Raw genomic sequence first — 17023 nt, 5'->3', positions numbered from 1 at the left:
ACGTAAGTTATTTTAATAACGTGATATGCAAACTTTTTTTGATGCAAAATTGATCTTTCTTCATCTTAGCAGAGAGGTACAGAGTTTTTTGTCTTTTTTTGAGCTTTCTATAAAAATTCCTTAACGAAAGCATTCTTTAGATTTGGAAGACCTGGGGTCGACTGTCACGTCCGCCATGAAGCAGACACCGCTGTCATGCAACTCATGTTTCTCGTCAATGAAGTAAGTCGCATCGGATTTCCTTCTTTTCGTAAAGTCTCCGATCTTGTGAGAAATCACCAGAAATGATTGATTTTTTATGCCTGGCGTATAGAATATCTTTGAATTTGAAGTGGAGCATTCCTTCTGTGGTATAAAGACACTTATTACTGTAGCCGTGGCCCTGCTGCAAATATTGATAAATTCAATCAAGTTGAGCTCAGACATCACTAATTTTACTTTATTCCTCCATCAGCTGTTTCCTGTAAGCACTGCGACCTACCTTGCGTACCTACACCCCCGTTGACCCTTTCAGGTCATTCCCCTCTTCCTTTGGAATCTACCATTTTCGAAGCTGGCAACTTGATTCTTTGCTAACTTTGATTTTGCTTCTGCTCAAATCCAGTTTCCACACCTTGACGTTTGTGAAGATAAGATCAGATCAGATCGGATCAACTTTATAAAATCCCACAAAGGGTAATTGATTGCTCGCATAAAAAGATACAAAAAACATATATATAAAATTACAAACAATCGTAAAACCAATTACAATGGACATGGTAAGAGACTGGGTCAGTTCTATCAAAAGGTATCACTCAGGCAAGCTCTAGTGATTGATGAAAGATATTTAGGCTCCTGTAAATATCGATCAATTAAACCGAAATTAAAAGTTTTTAATATGTGATTAATTTATGCGATGGTAAAACTTACAAAGATCTCTGCAAAGATCCCATAAAACTTACTCTTTTGAAACATGAACGGGAAAACCGAAAAACATTACTTGAGGTACTTACAGTAGGGAGCTGGTCAGAAAACATCACAATCGAGAGAAAAGTGCCCCCTTGATATAAGTTCTAAATATACTGTATCTAACAAATGGTACCAAACACATCCCACCCCTCTCCACACTTACCCCTCCCGCCACCCCTCCCCTGCTACTGAAAGGAGGGAGGGGTAGGAGGAAATAGGTGACATCCGTTGTCTGCTTCTATGTCTCATTTTGAAGAGGATAGTAATTTAGCAGGTTGGTCAAAGGTCTGAATGTGGACCTGGAGGCAAGAATTTTATTTTTGATATTTAACGGACCATTCCAATTAATTGTGATTATCCCAGGTAATATTTCATTAAATTACCCCTGTTAACGAATACATTAAATTACTACTGCGTGCTGTATGTAGTATTGCTCGTCTGCCCCATCACGTTTAACATTACTGCAGTATTTAAGAAAAGTGCCCCCAAATCTCCGAGAAATATGCTCTGGTGGCCAGAATCCCTTGATTAATACAAAACTGCTATGATAATTTCTTTGGTTAAATTTTGGTAATAAGACTCGAGGGGAATCTTGTGGTTTTAAATGTTGTTGCCGTGGTTACAGCTAGGGCTTGATCGGCAAGAAAGAAAATTCTTTCACCATGGGGATTTTGGTACCAACAATTTTGAAGTAATTACCTTTCATTTTGCTTTCGCTTTGTATACAAGGTCCCCTCTGAAGGAGAGCCGTGTAATGTACGATGTCACAATTTTAATACGAAGACACTAACAGAAGAGTGTTTGTCAACTCTGTCCATTTTGCTCTTTCACAAGTAGATCTGTGTGAGTTAGGTGCATGCTTATAATGTTTAACCTTGTTTTAGCTGTTAAACGTTCTCTACTTCCGCTAATCAATGCTGCCTAATTTTCTTAACTCTTTCATTTTCAGGGAGGTATCGTCAGCGTGTGTGCCGATGACAGCTTACATCTATGGAACCTTCGACAAAAGAGGCCTGCTATCCTACATTCCTTAAAATTCAACAGAGAAAGGTCAGTATAGTTATGTATATTTTTCTTGAATAGTCGTCAAGGTAACCAATATCCTCGTCAAAATAATCCCAAAGCCGCTCCGTCAACGAAAAGCGGGCGAGAATTTAAACCCTTGAATGTTTTCGGGTCTTCTTTTCTCTCTCGTGCGAATTTGGGAGTTTTGTCACAAAATCTAGACCACTATGGATTAAGGGTACAGGCTCTCATGTGGCCAAAGTCAAATTGAGGCAAAAAGTCAGGTTCCGTTTTAATTATTACTCCAAGAATTTCATTCCACTTCTGACCAGATTCACTTACCCTCAAGTCACTCATTCCTTGTTTGGTTTCCCGAAAGGGAAAACTATCATGGAGTCACTCTTACTGACCTTGCAAACTCAGGGGGACGGCAGATTGCAAAGTCGGCAATGACTATAACGTGGAATCGCAAAAGTCGGTTATTACCATTACGGTTAGATTCGTCCAACACGGCAGCATACAGAAACGTTGTACTCAAAGCCGAAGCCAAAGTGAATTAATCAGGTCACACATCCGGAGTCCATGCATGCTGAGTTCTTCAATACTGCCCTCTTTACCTTTCGGGGAAACATTGCACACTGTAATTTTGATTAAAGTTCTAAGTAGAGTAAATTTCTTTACTTTTTTCATTCTGTACCAACTCTGTTCTGGGTTCAATGAGCAGATAGCAAGCTAGAATCGGTGTTGACTTGCTATCATCTGTTAGTTTTAGAGGATATTCAAGCCAATCATCATGATTGGTCAGCTATATGATAAAGACAACTGTCTCTCTAATCTTCCCATAATTGGGTGAGAAAGATCTTATTTCCATTTGGGAGAAATTGCAGAATTAATGCTCCTTCACACACAAGCCTTCAGACTTGATCATGTCTTATAAATATGACATCATTTTAATTTAGTTTTATGTTTTTCTTTATTTATGGCAATGTTTATTTTCTAGTATTTTTAGAAAATTAATGCTGCATCTAATGTTTATGTAGCTGTTTACGTTGCCCTAGTGTTTGGCATTGGTTTCACTGTAAAAATTGTTAAACATCTTACTGTTAAAATATCAAAGAGAAAACGAAGAGAAAGTAAACGGTATCTTAGTGGCGTTATGACATCACAGATTTAGAAAATGGCAGCTCCCAGACAAGCTACTACGATATCTCCCAAATGTAGCAAGATAATTTGTAGCTGTTTTGGGGGACTTGTTGTTCACAGAGATATATGTTATATAACATAAAGATGATGGTTGGGTTTATGGGCTCTCTAAGTATTAAACACAGATCAATTAAAAGAAGGTATTATGGTACCTGGATAGGTACATAAATCTGTTACTTAAATTCACCATATTACACCAGAAAACAATGAAATAGGGAAAACTTCAATATTTAGGAACAAAAAACAAAATAAAACATTTATAAGACTAAATTCTGTGAGATAATTTTTGAATTTTTCATATTGGTTTAAATGAAACTTACACACATTAGGAAGTGTCAAGTGGTGGTAATCATTTAAGATAGGTTGAGGGGGAATCAAATTTATATATACAATTACATATATGTAGATACTGTACTAAACACATTGAAAGTGATTTGCTTGGTGGTGGAAGGTACTGTAGTAACTGCAAAATACAACCAGCAGTCTTTCATATATTCGTGTCTACATCTATATTTGTAATAACTCTGGTGCCATATAAGTATAGAAGAAAGCATAACATAATTGTGGCCATCAATTGTAAGAATATCTGTCCCCCTCCCTTTATTTCTCGAACTGACAGAGTTGGGCACAACTCTGCTTTCGATCATCATCGGTAATTCAATGCCCCATCTTCCATAGCTTGGACTTTCATCAACGAGTGACCGATGACACTGCCCCAGCAGCAGCAATAGTACTAACTGCCACTTGTTTACAAGACTTGTGGATGTACCTAGGGAGACTACTGATCAGCCTCCTTCCATATTAGTTTACTGTCAAGATAAATGATTCTTGTTAAGATAAGAACAAATGTCAGAGGTGATATTGTGCTGTAAACTTTACCGTAGACCCTCAGTGTAAACAAACAGCAAAGGAAGGGAACCAAAAAACATATAGCATCCAGGTCTGTGGAGATTAAACTTTTTAATACATCTGCAGCGGTACCCACAGTAACGCTGTTCGTTAAAGGGAGGCGTTGGTTTGCATGGCTCGTTTTAAGGGGACACGAGTAACCAAAGAGTGTTAAGGGGTCAAGAGTAACCAAAGAGTGTTAAGGGGACAAGAGTAACCAAAGAGTCCTAAGGGGACAAGTGTCACCAGAGAGTCTTAAGGGGACAAGAATAACCAAAGAGTCTTTTGGGGATAAGAGTAACCAAAGAGTCTTAAGGGGACAAGAGTACCCAAAGAGACTGAAAGAGTCCTAAGGGGACAAGAGTAACCAAAAATGGGACAAGAGTAACCACTAGTCTTAAGTGGACAAGAGTAACTAAAGAAAACCTGTTCAGATTTTACTGTACCATGTTTAAAAGTATCAATTTTGATATAATATTTATTTGTGTTAGATTTATCAAATTTATTTACAAAACAAAATAATAAAAAGAATGCACAGTTATGTTAGTCTTTTTTTTAAGTAGATAAATAGAATAACTTGATATGTTTAATTCAAATGCTTAGTGATTACAATGGGGTAACAGTATATAAAGTACAAAATGCAAGCAAGTCGTTGAAAAGCTTTGGAACTGCAAGCATTCCAAGTGATTGCTGCATCTCTTGTGACTATAAGCAGGGACTTCGCAGATGAATGTGATGTTGCACTATCGATATGGGCGATTCCATGGTAACTCGCATTACACTTTTTGCTGTTTTTTTATAATCCAAGTGCTGTGGCTCGAATATGGGTTAGTGTAACTCCTCAATTTTCTGTGGTGTTATACCCAACATTCATAGCTACAATATGAAATTATCAAGAATTGTAATTGTGTTCGCCTTAATGTATGGTGCGCTTCCAAATATCGGTAACTCGCATTACGGAAAAAGGACACCTGAAAAATTGACACCGGTACAAAATGTCACTGTGCTCAAACAAAGAATGATTTCTTCAATTGCATACATGTACAAGATATCTACCCTACTGATGTTTATAAATCAGCAGTAGAAAATATGAAACAACTTCAGATGTGGTATTGAGGGGGAAAAAGTCTGGTAACTCGCATTACGGTAACTCGCATTACACTTTTTCCAGTCATCGATTTTGCTCTTTGTTCATCAAATTCTTTGAAAGAGATATGCTCCAAAGCCATTTTTCAAACTCTTGGAAACTCTTAGAAACTGTAAAACTCTTTCCAAAACTTTTAACAACATTTTAACAACAATTTGCAAAACATCCTGACAATTATATCAATAATAATGGAAGTTGATTGAACCAGAAAATCAACTGAAGAATTGTTGACTAACAAGATTGCAATGTACACTATTGAATTATCAATCCATATTTCCAATCAAGCTAATCCAAAATTGTTGACTTACAAGATTGCAATGTACACTCTTGAATTATCAATCCATATTTCCAATCAAGCTAATCCAAAATTGTTGACTTACAAGATTGCAATGTACACTCTTGAATTATCAATCCAAATTTCCAATGAAGCTAATCCAAGCAAACTGGTAGCTTCCATTTTAATGTATCAAAACATCTACTGAAAGTTAAACAGGTTCACAGCTTATATAGTGAATTACAAGAAAAGTTTCTTTGGCATGTTAATTAGTGATTGGTTCTTTGGAAATTTGTATTTAGGGTTCTTAGGAAAAGCATGAAACTAATAAAACAATCCTTGTTCCTAATTCTATCAGTATAATAACATTATCAACAATAACACAATAGATGTTTCATCATGCGGTATGAGGGCATGGTGGTAGCTATATATGGCCATTCTAGATAACCTTGAATGGATGGTGTTTTGATCAAATTAGAATTTTGATGTAAACTTGAATTGGCCACAACTATTAGCAATCAAAGGTGTTCCCAACTTCTTTATCGTCTTGCTTCGTCGATAGAAAGTTTTGTCATCCCTGGGGTTTGGCCATTTCCAGTTATCAATTCCCGTGAAATCCGGTGGCCTGCCTTATTTTGTGTAATTTAGGGATTTGAAATGCTTTGGAGTAAAGGTTGATTTTCACATTGTAGTGATAAGACACTCATATTGGGGAAAGGGGTTTGCACATCATGATATTTGGGGAACACACATTTGAATTGGTAAACCACACCAATCTATTCCAACTGACCAAGCCTCCGCAATCCTGCCCCATCCCCCCCAGCAGCCCCAATCATACCCTATGCAAACTCCCCGTCTGTCCCATCCCCTCTGCCCACCCCACTAATTCTGAGGTGCCCACACCCTTGGCAGCATCAGCTTTCACATCAAGACTAATTTCCATCAAGATGTTAGGCACATTATAATGGTCATGATTTACAATATTTGCCCATCCTTGAACATATAGATTACTATGTGATAGGCTACAGACTAATATAGCCTAAGCTCTCACAATTTGTCCTAAATATTGTACCAAGCAATTAATATCCCATGAAAATGCTAATGTTAAAATGGAGAAAGAATAGGCTAACTTTACTCATTTGATGATGTCACAGTTGAATGCAACTTGGAAGGTCTGTGATTCCACAAAGGTCAGGTGATAAAATCATCAATGTCTGTTGAAACTGTCTTTAAAAGGGTCACGTGTGATGTAATGGAGGTTGCAGTGCATTCTGGGTACAGGAAGTAACTACTGTGCACACCTTATATAAGTATTTAGTGCGCTGTATTGTTTTGTTGATCAGTAGTACTGCAAGTGAGATTGGAATAATATGTGGTAACTCGTATTACAGCGGTAACTCGCATTACTGGTCACTCGCATTACAGATTTCAATGGCTATTTATATCTATATACTAGGTACATTTCTAATTCTTTCAACTATTTTTATACTCTTTACTTTGACTAGAAGCATAATATGAAATGGCAGGAAATTATCTGCTCCAGTGAAAAAAAAAAGTTAAAAACTTGGTCTTTCGGTAACTCGCATTACGCTCTCAAATCAGCTATGTGTCGTTACAGCCATATATGCCTACAAACCAAAATTGTTTGGAGGAATTGTGATTAATATTTTAATATATCACTAATGGCACTACCAATACATATATAACAAATTTATTTTGGTTGCTTTCAAATATGGAAATCTGAGACTTTGAAATATCCATACTATTTCCTCAAATATTCTCTCAAAATTCAACATTAGTCAGGTATTCACATTTTTTGGTAGAAGAACGTGATATAGTTGGAAAAAAAGTACATAACCCAGACCCTAAATGTGTTTATAGTATATTAGAAGCCAAAAATGGCTGCAGAAATGATTTTGAAAATTTGGGGTCATGTCCCTGTTTTCACGGAATCGCCCATATACTGTATCTCCCAATAATTCCTTTCTCTGTATAAGCCAACGGCAAGGCTTGCAAGCTACCAATAACATTTTCTTTAGCTATTTGAGCAACCTGCAAAATGTGTTCAATGTGGCTATGAGTTACATTCAAATTCTTGTTTGCAATCCAGCTGATATTAAACTTTCTTCAAGGTGTCCAATTAGACATTCTCTCCATGAAATGATTAATTCAAGTGTAACATAATGGATATCTTTTTTGTAATGATAATAATGGTAATAAGATCGTTATATCTCCTGTTTGTTCAACGATCTATGGTAACATTAAAACCTACCAAAGTGTACCTACAATGTCACAGTATAAATTCATTACAGTCTCCACTTTTCCTACCTGTGGGAATTTTGATGATATTGAGTTTAAAAACAGTGCAAAATTGTTGACAAGTCAAATTGTAATTATGCTAATTGAACCACATGAGCTCTTAAACCTCCTCAGCCTTAGGGGTTTGCTACAGGTTTGTCAACTCTGTGTGTTTTACTTGCTAATTTTTTTCGATTTCTTCCGTCAATCTCGGCCGGATGATAATAGTATCACTCTGTATCGCACCATGGACTACCAGAGGAGGATCATGCTTCATTGCCTGCTATGTGGAATGTCAATATCAAAAAGTCAGGAGCTAACATGAAGCAACGTATTTATCTCCCTCTTGCAATGTCATTCAATCAATATGTATTCCAGTACCTGCGTAATTCTAGACTAATTCTATCCAGCCCGGACTCGGACTAATCTCTGCTCTACTTGCATTTCACCGGTATATGTATAGATTGATAGATATAGATACAGATAGAGATTTATATATGTAGTTAGATGAACATACATGTATATGATATAAATCGAGTTGGTTAGCATCATGTTTGATCTCTAGAGCAAGGCAAAGTATGTCACCAAAACAGAACTAGTATTGTTCGATACAGGTGACAAACGGCTACAGTGGAATTACGACCTTCCTTACCAATTTCGAACCTCTGGACATAGAATCAGCGTCCATAGCCTAGTGGTTAGGGTGTCTGCATATAAAGCGAGAGGCCCTGGTTCGAACCCTGGTGGAGGCTGGAAGTTTTTTCACTGTTCTTGATTTTCCAATTCATTACAAATTCAATTATATATATATATATATATATATATATATATATATATATATATATATATATATATATATATATATATATATGTATATATATATACATATATACACATATACATATACATGTATATGTATACATATACACAGACAGACAGATAGATATGTATGCTATATCTACAGATGATGAATGTTCAATATTTATCATTGCCAAATTTTAAGTAGGTCAACATAAGACATTATTAGCTTAATCTGTTTCAGTTTGTACTTTAATGTACTATTTGTTCTATTAATTTTACTATTAATATATATTTCATTATGACTATACAGGAGCAGATCCAGGGTTTAATAATGAAGATGAGTGTGGCCTTGGAGTTGTTAGAAAAGACTCCCATATATTGGGGGTGGGGGGAGTCCTGGGGGTTACAAATTGACAGCTCTCGGACATGACTATATTTAGGAGGATATTGCCCAAATGGATTATAGTTTTTCTTTACTGTTTAGGGGAGTGTTCTTCACAAAGACCTATGTTAGTAAGCTAAAGATAATGGTTGGATTATAGTGTCCCCCATTAAGGATAAATACAAACACAATCAGTGACTTTCTTGAAAACAAACTACCTGTTAGGTTGTCGAAGCCCGATCAGTCACATTCTCATCGGAGTAAAATACTCAATGGCGAGCTTTGATAAAAAATATGTAACCGAAGGCAAACCTCAGCTCTGCTCTCAGCCGGTTGTCATACCACGATGTGTAGAAGGAATATTCTTAAGTGCGCCACTTAAAGGTGGATCTCGAAGACGAGAACGTTACGAAAATGTCATCTAATTGCTGGGCTGATTCAGGATTTTGATGGCAGTGTTGGATAACTTGGCACTCTGTTTTAAAGTGTGCAATCTCACATTTGGATGACAAGTTTGCAACATGTTTAGTAGATAAATGGAGGGTAAATCTTCCAGGAATGCTTGTAGATTACATAATAAGTATACTTGAAAGAATCTAAGGCACAAACTGTCAATCTAAGAAGAGCCAGAGAGATGTAATAATAAATAGGACATGCTGCCCTCCGGATGGTACTGTGTTTATATCCAATGCTGGTATTTGCGTAGTCTTGGCCAAGTCGTTTGTAGTACCCTTTTTTCTCGCGTGCAAACTTTACATGCATCAGAGTCTGTTTCTGCCTACCACATGGGGGGGGGGGGCACATCAATGCAGGAGGATTGCTATCCTTGAGGAGGGGTGTAAAGGGAGTGCTCACATCCCCTTTGAGAAAGTTTTGCTTATCTCAAGAGGCTTTCAGTAGATGCCAAATGATGCAATCTCACCCATCTTTTGGCCAACAGGTGTATTCCATTTTTCTGTTGCATATAACCTTACCTATTTTAGGTAGAACATGAAATGTTTTTTATGGGGTGTGGGGATGTGCCTCTGCCCCCCTCCCCATGGACACCTACAGTAATTGTGACATTGATCCTACAGGCATTGTTGTAAGCCTATATTGGAAAGGGGAACTTCCATGAGCAGAAGGGCCATCTCTTTGCATTACTCCTTCACAACTGAGCATTTCCTATTAAATATTTGCAAGAAGCAATTCCATGGATAATTGGATGTTGTGGTGATCTGTAGAGCATGGGGCCACCAAATAAGGCATGTGAATCGTCAGCCTATCGGATAATGCAACACTGCTGGCTATCCAATCGAGATGATTGCAGAGGTGGTATGCTGTGGGTACATATTGCAATAAACGTCTCAATGGCATACACATTTTCAAAGGTCACCATTAGCATACTGCACTACATCTGTATGATAATTAAAGTTAAATAGTTAATGTCATTAATTTTGTCTTTTACTGGATGATGATACTGTAGAGACAAGACTATAATGTACCCAACTACACTATACTCACCCTGAAATCTTACTACAGGTCTTCAGTTTTGCATAATAAATTAAATATTTGACCATTAATTCAAAGGTCATAAATCGTGGACAATCATGTGATAAAAGTGCAATATAGAGGAAGAAACAAGTAATTCAGTATTTTATATGACGATGATTTATCCATCATTTCACTTTTTGAGTACAGAGTATGAAATATCTTTATTCGTCTTTCATAGAACTCAACTGAATCTAATACTATTTTTTTGATTATTAAAATCATAAATTCACCCCTTCCCTGACCGAACCTGGAATTTTCAAAAACTCTTGAGATCCCCTTTACTCCATTAGCCACTTTTTTAGGTGTTGTCATGCCTGCGTTCTTGATCTTAACCTTGGTGTATTACACCAACCACTCAGAGAAGTTGTTTACTCCGACCGAAAACATCTCTCTCACTCCGATTGGGACATTCGAGAAGCAGCCACTCCACCCCGAGTGGCTGTTTGGTAACTAATGTATTGACCGCCTGTGAAACAGGCGTGATGATGCAAACATAAAAGTCATTTGGATTCTTAGTAGTAGACAATGCAATTAACCGAAAGTTGAAATAGTTGTTGGCAGTGCAATTATGAAGTTCTTGACGCTTGGAAAATTGCTTTAGGGGATTCTGTTTCCTCGCCTTCTGTTATTGTTTTTTTTTTATTGGGGGGGGGGGGGAGATGTGGTTGAATAATTTTTGGTAAATGATGGAAAAGAATATGAAATATTTATTTATATGTTAAGTTATAGTTATTTAAATAAGATATGTTTATATCAGTTTAGCATAATTTTTAATCCAGCGCCTCAAAGTAATTCAGGTAGAAAGTTTGTGAACATAGCCAAGATTTTAGTACATTTACACAGTTGAACTTTAATGGTCAATATCGTCGTTCGCTTATTAATTTATTTTTTTCGCCTGACTTTTACATCTGGCGTGGCCGTTATTTTAACCGGCTCTACAGATCTAGCTGCCTTCTTGAGAGCAGCTGGGTGTTTCCTTTTTACTACTCGTAAATTTGTTCATTGCTATCTCTCTCTCTGTAGATATATATATATGTATATATATATATATATAGATATATACTGTATTTTCAGTGCATCAACTGTGTTTAGATGGACTTAGCTCACAGCCAAGTTCAAACTAGCTGTGTCCTGTGTATTGTAATTAGTCAGTAGGAAACCACATATCATTTTGAGAGTCGAGTAATATCGCTACGGGCGAGAAATTCATACATCCACTAGGCGACCAAAGGACGTACCACCCATTTTAAACGGATCAGAAGACTGCTGGCACGTGAGAAGGACACAAATGGAGCTTTACCAGTGGTTTAGTATCCATGGCCATAGGCTGTTTGGTCATAATTTGTTTGTCGTCAAGGCCTGATAAAAAACAGTATCACTTACTCAACTTAAAATGGATTAATAAATTTATTGTAACTGCCTGCTTTGGCAACGTATAATTCTCAACACTCGAGGGGGGGTTTTTGAGCCGTGAAAAATTAACACATCCAGCTCGCTAATATCCGGGGAGGTAATATATACATTAGCAGCGTGTATACATGTGTCTATCACTGGGAAATTTTGTTTTTTCCTTTTTCTCTTGGTTAAAAAGAAAAAACTATATATATAAAGTGATATCTAGTGTTCGGTATGTCTGTAAAGAACAGAAAATGTTTTTCAAAGATTTCTGCTTGTGAAACGTGATCAAGCTTGACTGTATAGTGCCTAAAGATGAAAAAAAAAAGTGATTTAGAACTAAATAATTAATTGGGGAGGGGGAGGGAGGTTCTGTGGAAGGTTAAAGGGTGTGAAGACTCGCGCAAAAAGAAACGTCTAATGCCGGTAATCTGACCTATTTTCGAATGAGGTGTAACAGAAGTGTAAGACACCACCATCGATCCCAGAAAATACACACACATGCTTCGTCAGAGAGAGAGAATTAAATGAGTCAAGAATTGGATAGGAAATATAGTGAGTCGTTAAGACCTGTTTAGTGATCATAGTATGGCGGGAAAGAAGTTTGGGCCACTCGGATATTTTTTGAGTGTTGTGGTCGATTAATTCAATTTATCCCACAAAATCTCTTAAAATACCTAGATTCAAAATTGGATTGTGAAAGTCCTGACTCCACACCCTCTCTTTTGGCCTCCCACCCCCTCCCCAGTCGTCCATGGCGTATGGCATCTCAATAACTTGATTCGGGATAGGAATTCTCTGCCATAAACTCCAACTTCATTCGAGTGCCCTCTGAATTCTAGAGTTGCCATGGAAACTCTCCTGTTGCTCAGACTGCAGTACTTGTGCCTGTGAAGGAACATAACCAAAAGATGATGATGTACTGTACATGTCATTGTGTGAAATTATCTCCAACAGCATTAGTTTCCTTTAATAAAACTACATTGTTGCATCATTTTCTCATCAAAAGCTAAAAGTGACATATGTTTTTAAATGTTTGCACAGCTGTCATTGTGCTCTGGAAATCAAGGTTTGATTAACTTATATTGTTTTTAGAATTTTGTGAATTATCTCTCTGTCTGTCTGTCTGTCTGTCTCTGTGGATCAATTATTTGCGGCAAATTATAAAGAAAAAGATTTTCATTTCAATTGTTATGATGATATCATTCACTCGACACGTTTGTTGCCAGAATTCATTTTATAGAAAAGTTCACAAAATTCTTAAAACTTGATATATCTTGTTGGTGAATTGAGGGTTCAAAGTTTGCTTTGGATAATACATGATACAGCAATCTTAGAGCAACAGTTTTAGGCCAAAATATTTACATGTGTGATATAGCTTGCGGTCCCGATGTTTGGTGTAAACCCGGAGGGGCCCACCCACCCACTCTATAAAGGCTCCAGGGAGGACCAGACCCTACTCCAGATCCTAAGCCATAATATCTTACATACGGTATTAATACCAGGGATTATGCTGCAAACTTATTCTGAGATGTACCATAGAGGCTATACCAACTGGATAATAATCCCTCACCCCCCGCCCCCAAAATTGTATATTCTCAAAAAACCAGCAGATATCGATCAAACCAATATGCTATATATTGCAATCAGATGACAAATTTAGATCAACATGGCCCCCTCTTTATAATACAGTATATTTGGGAGAATTACAATTTGAGTCGAGTCTAGTGATGATACATGTTCATGGCCTGGCTTTAATAATGTGCACAATTTTGTCTCATAATGGCATTGCAATTGTGTAATATATACATCAATGGTATGTATATATATGAGAAAGCTGGGTTCTACTGTACTTCTTTGAAGTCAATCTATATCGGTAATCTTCATGCTAATGTATCACAAGTCGGAAGTCTCTACAATAATTAAAAACTCCTCTACTCTACAAGGAGGCTGATCAAAAAGTCAAGAATCGTAGACTCATGAATACAAAGTAGGTTTGTGTGTCAGTTAATTTAAATCCTGTCGAGTCAATGCATGGAGTCTTATTATTTTGCTTATTAACTTCAATAATCCTAAAATAGAAACAAACTACAGAGGGTATCAATTTTTATCAAACCTGTTAGACTTAGGTTTGAAAGTCTCAGGGGGGGAGGGGGGAGGGTAGGAGAGGGGAGAAAGGAGAGATATCTTAAAACTTTAAAGTTCTAAGAAGACAAAATCATATTTTTCACAAATTTAGGTTTGTATCTAGATATGTCTTCCCTCCTCTTTTTAATCTGCTTGTAAATTAGCATTTTCTGACCCCTTAATTGGTTTAGTCGACTGTAGTTGTATATTTGCATATCTTGGGGGGGGGGCATATCTTGGGGGGATGGGGAGGGTTGCTGGGGGGACGGAGAGGGTTGGTTATGGTCATTACACTCTGACAAACAATGTATTAATAGAATGTCCTTGAATATAATTAGGTTATGTGATTTGGCTATAAGTCACAGATTTGATACGTATTATTAGCTTCGAGAGTTTCTTTAAGCAGGCTCGGAGCTGAGTACATCACCATACTGTGAATACGCCCTGCTGTTAAATGGAGGACAATTGACTATTAGTACAGGATGACCTCAAGGCAGAAATATTTAGTAGGCAGAATTTTAGTCTCGAAGTGTTTGAGTGCAAGTAAATATAAAATATTTTCAGAGCTGGTAACGTTCCAATATAGCTGATGAGCTTTTCAAGATCTTCAGTTTTAATATATATCTCTGGAATGCTTCTTTAAGGCTAACTTGATAATTGACTTCCGCTCCTCATTGCAGGCCTACAAACATTAATGTTACTCCTCTGTTTTATAAATTCTAAATAACTCCATGCATAACTTGTTCTTTTAATTTCATATGAACAACAACGAACCATTGGATAATATTCAACACCATTTGTCATTGACCGATATTAGTAAACGATATATAAACATGTCCTGTGAGGCCCTAAAGTCAATGTTTTCTCGTTGAGCTTTTGTGTTGCATCTGAGAAACTAACGTAACAGTCTGTTGACTTGCCAAATTTTGAAGTATTTTCTACTGTTTGGGTTGTACTGCATAAATAATTTTATTAATGTACTACACACTGGGAATTTTTGTAATGTTCTGTCTGCCAAGTGGCGGCACAGAGAACCATCCCACCCCCCACCACCCATCCCCCTCAACCAGATAGATTTTTTAAACCTTTTTTTTAAGGTAAGTCGGCCAAAAACTAGCACAAAGAACAAGCAAATAAGGTGACGGCTGCAAATGTTTCAAATGTTCTGCAGACTGAGTAGCCTTCAACTATTGCAATGACATGTGACTCCATTCCATTATGACATCACGTGTTGAAATGAGAGCATTTCAAGGCCGTCTCCATGTTCTCTCTAAAATGAGCCCCCTCCCCCCACCCCATCCCCCCTCACCCATATTGCTTCTCTTTTAACCGTTACTTTAGTTTAGTCAGCCAAAAACCGGCACCAGGAACAATCGAATCAGGTGACAGCTGCAAATGTTTTCGTAGGTTCTGGAGACCGAGTGGCCTTCAGCTATTGCAATGACATGTGACTCCATTCCATTATGACATCACATGTTGAAATGAGAGCTTACCAAGGCCGTCTCCAGTTTGCTAAAATGAAGACCAAGCCAAATTATCCACATTCACTTTTTCGTTGTAACTTCAAAATTGGAAATTTAGGAAACAACTTGGGAGGGGAATTTTTGGCAAACCAAACTGCAAAATTAGCAAAATTGAGAAAAGGACAGAAAAGCCGAAACTGCATTTTTCTTTCCCGTCCACCTAAGTTGATGCATTGATTAAATTGAACTATGTTTAATCCCACCCCTCCCCCTCCCCCCACTCCAAAAATAGAAAGAAAAAAACAGTATTGCATATTTTTTCAGCTTTCAATGTTGACAATCAATAATATTCTATCATTTATGTGAGTCATAATCATTGTGAAATCCTATCTTAGTAGATGCTTCCATGATATATTAATGAACACATATTTAAGGTACCATCTGTTTCAATCACCTTGGCTTTCCGCCATGCCGAAAACACAACAGAGCTCTTTTAGTCTGTTGCACGGGGAGTAGGCTGATGCCTTCGCAATATGATTGAGATTATTCTACAGCCATGCAGTTTATACAATTTTCTCGTCATTGAGGAAATTGGGAATATTTTATGATGAAACATGATGATATCCTCTTTCTGAATTGTTATGGTACGCCTTAAAGTCAAGAGCTCCGCAGTTTCCCTACAGAGAGAACTTGAAAAAGTGTTAGGTTACAAAATGAGGCAGGTTTTTTTTCCTTTTTTTTTTTCTCGGTCGGTTTAGGCTTATATATACGGATGCTATGTTTACAATATTGGTACAGCATAAAAAAATGGGTGGTTTTAGAGTAGAGATATTAAATAAAAGTGTTCATTGTTAGAGAGTGAGACATGACTAAGTGTTGCAAAATCCCCATTCTCACCCCCTCCCCACTCTCTCCTTGCACCTTCTACTCCCTTTCTCTTCTCATTTCCTATATCCTCCCCTTCACCCTATCATCTTTCCTCCTCTTGTTCATATTTAATCTATTGGCACAGTTTGTCTCACAGAGGGCAATTACTTACCTGTCTCCTCGCAACCGTTACACTGCCAGAGTAAATTTTTTTAAGGATTTGATCTTTCTGACAATTAGCCAGGTCTTTATTACTGGTTCATCAGCTTCGTACATAGACTGGATGACCTGCAAAGCTGACTTTGGTCATACTCAACATAAATTTGGTTGTAGATCTGGGATCACCTGCCAACCAATAAAACTTTGCCCAGCCCTTGTAAAGTATACAAAGAAACAAAGAGCAAATGATACCTTGGAGTAAATGTTAATTGATAAGTTAATAAACATGGCTAATATGTGGTTTGTCTATCTAGGCAATTACTCTATTGCACCATGTTGTCTATTATCCTCATTAGCAGACCCAAATTCCCTCCCTGCTCTCGATCTGCTTACTACTACAGTCCTCTTTCATCTTCCCCCTCTCCCCTCCCCCCTTATCCCCCCTTTGGGTGGATCATAGGCCTACCCTACCCTCCCCTCCCTCCCCCTCTTCTATCCCTGCGATACATCATTTCTGGAACACCTTAGTGTTC

The 17023-nt window shown here is 37.4% G+C and overlaps 1 protein-coding gene across 9 annotated transcripts in view; it reads left to right on the top strand.

The window, feature by feature from the left end:
* Window positions 1-17023, top strand: part of LOC139963286 (syntaxin-binding protein 5-like) — a 96766-nt gene that overhangs the window by 31446 nt on the left and 48297 nt on the right. For all 9 annotated transcript variants that reach the window (XM_071963953.1, XM_071963952.1, XM_071963951.1 and 6 more), the window contains exons 3-4: window positions 141-222; window positions 1898-1998. In XM_071963953.1, the coding sequence (XP_071820054.1) occupies window positions 141-222; window positions 1898-1998 (183 nt within the window). The remainder of the gene's footprint in view (window positions 1-140; window positions 223-1897; window positions 1999-17023) is intronic.

The sequence above is a fragment of the Apostichopus japonicus genome, chromosome 21 (assembly GCF_037975245.1).
Source record: "Apostichopus japonicus isolate 1M-3 chromosome 21, ASM3797524v1, whole genome shotgun sequence".
NCBI lineage: Eukaryota > Metazoa > Echinodermata > Holothuroidea > Aspidochirotida > Stichopodidae > Apostichopus > Apostichopus japonicus.
This window is presented reverse-complemented; position numbering and strand designations above follow the sequence as displayed.